The following is a 6,889-nucleotide window of genomic DNA, read 5'->3' on the forward strand; positions in this document are numbered from 1 at the left end:
TCCATTTCTGGAAGGCAGAATCGTGCAGAGGATATGGTTCCAACATGATGGAGCACCTCCTCACTCTGGTATTAATGTGCAACAGTACTTGGACAGAGCATTTCCAGGGAAATGTCTCGGACGTAGAGGTCCAGTTGTATGGCCACCACGTTTACCTGACCTAAATCCCCTGGATACCTTCCTGTGGGGACATCTGGAGGAGCATTTGTACTCTACTCTGCCGACGGATGTGGAAGAATTGGTAGCTCGTATTCATGTTGCTCTTGTTACTGTGGACGCAGATTCGCTGCCAAGGGTCCAGATCCATATGATACGGCAGGTTGCACAATGTTTGGGCGTGCATGGAGGTCGCTTTGAGCATCTGTTGTTCTGACAATAACGTACTCTGTTGTGAAGGTCATGCGGTCATTAATATGGACGTTATTATTGTCAATGGTTGCTAATGTGTGACATCTGAGCGCCCATATTACGTGTAGTTAAAATGACAAGTACATGTTGTGTTACTGTGCTGTGCCATCATCTTTAGCATCTCGAAATGATACTGTACTTATTCTGTCGTACGAAAGGTCATTTGTTTCAACTGTCTGTTTTTTAGTTGTCTAACTACGTTTCTGCTCTGTTCAGCGTTAGAAAGTGTTGTAAATTTAGGATACACGTGTGCTAAGAAACGGTGTATATTACAGTGTGAAATGTCAGAATTAATTAGCAAATAAAATAAATGCGCCCCGATCTTCTGCATGCTAACACAGAACTCTGACCACTGCACCAACTGTACAGCGCGACTAATATGTGCTGACAGAGGTAATTACCATATATGTGCTTAGAGTGTTGCCAGATTGCCAATCCTTAACGTCCATTTTCTGCCGGATGTACTCGCCAGACGAAATTTTGTGAGAGATGTTTTTTTATCGCTGGCATGTGAGGAGTCGCACTGCGAAGCTTCACCCTGTATATAAGAATGGAAAAACTGGTAGAAGCCTCCTGCAGAGAATATCAATTTGGGTTCAGGAGAAATGTAGTGACATGTGAGTCAACACAAATATTACGACTTATCTTAGAAGGCAAGCTGAGAAAGGCAAATTTACATTTATACCATTTGTAGACTTAGAGAAAGTTTGACAGTATCAACCATAATACACCCTCTGAAATTCTAAAGGTAGCGGGGGTGTAATACAAGGAACGAAAAGTTATTTAAAACTTGTACCGAAAGCAGACCGCAGTTACAAGAGTTGAAGAATATGAAAGTGAAGCAGTACTTGAGAAGCTGCTGAAACATGGTTGCAACCCATTCTCGATGTTATTCAATCTGAACAGCAAACAATACAGGAGACCAAGGTGAGGCTTGTGGAAGATATTACTCAAAGACAAGAAATTAGCACATTGTAATTCTCTCAGTGACAGCAAAGGTCTTGGAAGAGCAGTTGGACGCAATGGTTAGTCTTTAAAAGAGACTGTACCTTAAACATCAAGAAAAGTAAAATAGTGTAAATAGAATGTAGTTCAATTGGATGAGTGATACTGAATGAATTAGATTAGGAAATTAGACACAGAGACCGGGGCTTCACTTTAACTGAAGCGTGTGTCTCAGCCTCGGCCAAATGGAATCCCAAGTTTGGCCAGGAGCGACATTCGTTCCAGACTGGGGCGGCTGAAGCACTAATGGCCCACAGTTCGGACCCAGCGTACTTCGACCGCGTCCCCCACTAATCCACCCGACTCAGCTTGCGACTGGCTAGTGAGGGAAGGCATTGGGAGCGATATGATTATAAAAAGAAAATGAAGACTTTTAGTGAAGACATCCTACAGCCATCACCTAAGGGTGGCGGCGAGGTACGCAGTCGAAATATCGTGTTACAGAAATGGTGGCCTTCGGATAAACACCCGACAGTAATATAAACGTGCTTGGATCGCTAATGGCGTGCTGTTCACTGTATAGTCAAGACGTGGCTGCTCAAGTCTGTACCAGTCATTGATAGAACGTATTTCGTGAACACCTCCCCTGTGAGACGAGTTTCTGCGAGGAAGGGCTACACATTCCACCTGGTTCTAAGCATTCTGAACTGGGTGTACGGCAGCCACTCTAATGATTCCTACCTCCTGCAGATGGATTCGACCTTCTCGTGGTTTATATTCTTCAAAGACGAACCATTTGTCACTTTGCAGGGCTACATAAGAGGTTAAAGGATCCTTGCCCGATACTTCTCGGCTGTCGTATTACTCTCGACAGCGATGAGAAGCGTCCAATATCTAACATACTACAGATTCTAAGTTTGATTGAGCCATCTCCCAGCTGATCAGTGGTACTAAATGCCTGCGACGTGCATTGGATCCTGCCCACTGCAAACGATCTTCGATGAAGGAGACGTGACGTCATCGGAGGAGGTTCCATTTCAAGTGCTCCCAAAAAACTTATTTGATCATGTTTAGATGGTTGCATATTGTGTTGCGTAGGTGGACACAGATCTCCCAGATTCTCCCAAAACTATTTTACACAGTTCTATTCCATTATCCTCCGAGTACCTACGAGCCATGACATCCGAGTAGCGATCATCAGCTGGTGGTATTGATCGCTTGCAATCGCTGCCAAGCACATACTATCTTTTGTGGCCTACGATGGTGGCTTAATGTTCGAATACGGCAGGCAATTTCTCTTGCTGGAAACCCTCCTTATCATAAAGTGACAACGCGCATACGGTCTCAGCTTGAAATGTCCTCTTCAGGCATTTCGAGAGAATGGAATATTCCTACAAAGACGAAAAGTTCCGCTCACGATTGAAGGCACAGTAGGCTCAACCAAACATCACTGACACTGTAGGTTTACTTCTACGCCCACAACAACGATAGAGTTTATGTAGTCAAAAGCTAATCATGTCTTTACTTCACAATACCTCGAGCTAACACATCGAAAATAATTTTATATTTTTACGGTTCTTGTTTTGGTAGCAGACATGTATGAAGAAAAACTTACATATTAATATAGGACTGCGCACGCACGGAAACACACACACACACACACACACACACACACAACACACACACACACACACAATGTTTCGTCTGCTCTTCAATTATCAAACAAGTGAATGGCGTGCTGCAGTGGAAACACTGGTGCTTGTCGAATCACAGCATTTGCATAGCTCGGACGTGGCCAGTACTTGCATGGTGGCCCGTCCTGCCACACCACGTGCTGTTGTTAATTTTGCCTTTGCCTTTATGGCAGAGGGGACAGGAGGTGTGGTGGGGCGGAGTCCCTGATCAGCAGTCTGATGTCCAGGACTAAATTCCACACACACACACACAAACACAAGCACATAACTACTCTTATCAACACGCAACAGACATACTGACATACTTAGTTCTCACATTTCATCAACGAGATATTCTTGCAGGCGCGGAGAATAGGAAAACCTTTTCCAATTAGGTGGCTTGCCATACGACTTTTATTTTATCAAACAAGAAATGACTGTTACCATAAACCGATGCATCTTTTGTTTTTCTCCGTCACGAGCATAGACTCATGATACGAAACAGTTAAGTCTGAAACATCTTTTGTAACTTCTCTCAGGATTAAACGATGGTTTACACGAAGCGAATACTTTATGCGAATGTAATTACTTGAACGCCTTCCTTGTTGAGAAGCTACTTTAATTAATCCATAATCGCTTCTGAATCAGAAAATAATTCATTAAACCTTTTTTTTATAATTTCCGAGAACTTGTTACAAATATTCCAGTGCTACCGTAAATCTTTCCCCATTTTCATTAAAAATATCACACTGCACTGTAGCACCCGTAAAACAGTCATTACTAAGATTATCACTAACTTGTACCATATTTCAATCAAAATGCAGTATCTCGGAGAACGAACGAGATTTCCCTAGTGTGAAAGAGTGGAGTTAGACTGGAGATTGTGACGGATACAGTACTGCAAACTGCACGTCACTATGACGCTTCCTTGCCTCTCCTTTTAAAGTTTGTGGCCAAAAGTCTCGGGAAGGCCAGTCCAGTTCAAAGATATCCCGTATATAACTACCAGTTTTTGGAATTACGTGAAGTGTATGGCGCAAGTGTAGACACGGTATTTCAGTTGCTTGTTACAGACAAATGTATAGTGATGATATCGGCACAAGACCCATGGGTCATAGCATTTCGGAGGTTATACAATAATTCGGATTTTATGGGTCAACATTGTCTAGGATGGACTTCTAATACCGCAAAAAATGTGTCCACAAATTAATTACCATGAAAATGTTTGATGAATGGACGTCATGTGACTGCCACAGAGCTGTAGATAGTCTACTGATAGATCGCCGCTGGTTTGAATGTTGGTGTCAGGAATACATTACTGTACGAGGGTCATATGCACTACATAGGCATTAGAAGCTGACGACCTTGTTTCCTCGCCAGCCCATGTGCTTTGGCCACCGAAGTTCATTTCTTGAATAGTCCAGTAGCCTGAATTCTGACAGCAGAGTTAGAGAGGGTACCACTGATTTCCATCAGAATAACGGATAACCACCACTCTTATCGGCTCTCTTTGCAAGGGACACAATGGAGACATTTAGGTCTTACCGTAGACTACTGATACACAATTTTCGGATCAGATAATGAACGTCACTACCTTTCCTGCCAAAATTCCTACACTTTTAATTTGTAAATTTATCAGTACCGCGTCACCTTGCTTTATTTAAATGCATATTTGTTTATCTGTACATTGTAACATAATGATTATCATTTTACAGGAATCCGACACCAGATCCTGAAGATCCCATTCTGTCTGTGACATGGACCCCATTCAAGAAAGACAATCACTACTACTTGAACATCACAAAGGATGGACTGAGCGTCGAAAAGGACCTAATAAAGGAAAGAATGGATTTCTGGGACAAGCTCTACAGACTGAGAGCATGATTCGACTCATGACAAGCACCATGAACTGTGCTGCTGTGCTCTGCAATAATATTCCCTAGACTCAAAAGTAACTTAACTGATTTATGTAGTGCTGCTTCAGATCCATTTCTTCATGTTGTAATCAATAAAGGAAGTTCCCACTAAGGAAATCCGGAGACAGTAAATAAAAATTAACAATTTGACAAAACCAAGAAAGTATTTATGATCATTTAATGACAGTATGTCCATGCTGAACAAAGCTCTTCAGAAACCAGCAAACGTGTTGACTGTGGTATCCTTGCAAGCCAAGCCGTCGCTTTTATAATAAGGATGCGTCTAAGTAAAGCTAAATGTTATTAGCTTTACATAAAGAAAACTATTATCTTGTCACTAACCTTCAAATCACGTGCAACTTAGATGAGACTTTTATATAAAAGTAATCATTTTCAGATGTCCAGTTAATAACCAAATTAATTAATTTAACAATATTGAATTTTAAATTGCTGGTGTACTCACGTACTATCACAATACAATAAAAATCTTGAGTAGTAGGGGGAGTATGAATGAGAACAGTGGCGTATTTAAGTTTACAAACTAATAAAAAGTTTCATTAAACCTTTAGTAACGACAATTTTCCGGAGAACCAGCTGATAAGCCTTATACAAAAACTGCAAACACATATCAGTTAAGGAATAGTGATTGGTGGCAAAGCATGTTTTGCGGTGGAAGCCATACAAATACTCCCCTGAATTAACCCCTTCTACAACGCAATATGATTTTCTTTACATGCCCCCACTGAGAGTCCCACGGTATTCCAACGAAATCAACTATGACCAACTACATCACAACGTATGGTCCACCTGAGAACAGGGAGTTGTGAATATCATTTAACTACCCTACGCTGGTGCAGCATTACTCTACCTATTCACCTTGATCCAGGCGCCAGCAGAAAACGGTTTGCTGTGGGTGAGGAGCGCCGCAATGTGACAGTTGTAATGTTCTGGCCTGTCCACTAAAATATACAAACAACGCGGTCTGCCGTTCTGATTATCAGAATGCAAGAAACTTCCCCATCAGAGCCATGAAATCCTGGAAGATTTCAGTGTGAGATGCATCTGCACGCTGTTCTGGCCAGACCACTGTGACCCACAGGCACGACGGCGCGTGTGGGAACTGTCAAACGTCAGACGGCCGACTCAGGACGAATACGTTCACCCTACTGACACATGATTTGCCTGAGATGATTATCAAATCCATTGTTGGTGTAGTTGGATACTGCCACAGGATGTTAATCCGCTGCAAGATATAGACCATAAGTCTCACCCACTAGGGACAAACCCGACGTTCTCCACTAGGGAAGGACCAGAAGAGGAAGTCCTCCGAATAGCCACAACCACCTTCCATGAAGCCTTGGTATGGGACCCAAATTAGCAAAAGAAACTCCTCCCACATTGCACAAACCAGTTGCACTGTTCTCTACTCATTGAATCTCCCCTCTTGAGTGTTCTGTTGGCCTAACAGCCAATCCAGACACAGCAACAGGGTTCCCACGCTGTGAGGAGAAAGCTTCTACTTTGCATATCCTGAGAGTAATCAGTCAACAATTTGAGATCTGTCTGATCTGAAAAAAGAAGAGGCATCGGTATCACGGTAAGTACGGCCATGTTTTGGTAAAAAAACATCAACCTAAATGGGACCACAGTTCCTCATTTACAGATTGATGTAATCTTTCCAGGCTGGCCATTTCCAATTTCTATAAGAAGGCTGTTAGGCTTCCCAGACAAGGCACTCGTGAAATATATACTTTTGCTCCTCAATAAAAGAGCATGGCGACTTCCTGGCGTCAGATGTGCGCGTGTGTGTGTGGGGGAGGGGGGGAGGGGGTGGTATAGTACTACCTCCACTAGACACATACGCCAGTTGCTCTGTTTGTATCTCCCAGCTTCTCACATGAGAATTCATGGAGTTTTATGATCTTCCCACCATTTACACAAAAGCTC

At 42.6% G+C, this 6,889-nt stretch overlaps 1 protein-coding gene across 1 annotated transcript in view; it reads left to right on the forward strand.

The window, feature by feature from the left end:
• Positions 1-5,059, forward strand: part of LOC126162297 (juvenile hormone esterase-like) — a 71,102-nt gene extending 66,043 nt beyond the window's left edge. The window contains exon 10 of the mRNA XM_049918716.1: positions 4,742-5,059. Coding sequence (XP_049774673.1) covers positions 4,742-4,910 — 169 coding nt within the window. The 3' untranslated portion in view covers positions 4,911-5,059. The remainder of the gene's footprint in view (positions 1-4,741) is intronic.
• The last annotated feature ends 1,830 nt before the right edge of the window (positions 5,060-6,889 follow it).

Source organism: Schistocerca cancellata, chromosome 2 (assembly GCF_023864275.1).
Source record: "Schistocerca cancellata isolate TAMUIC-IGC-003103 chromosome 2, iqSchCanc2.1, whole genome shotgun sequence".
Classification (NCBI taxonomy): Eukaryota; Metazoa; Arthropoda; class Insecta; order Orthoptera; family Acrididae; genus Schistocerca; species Schistocerca cancellata.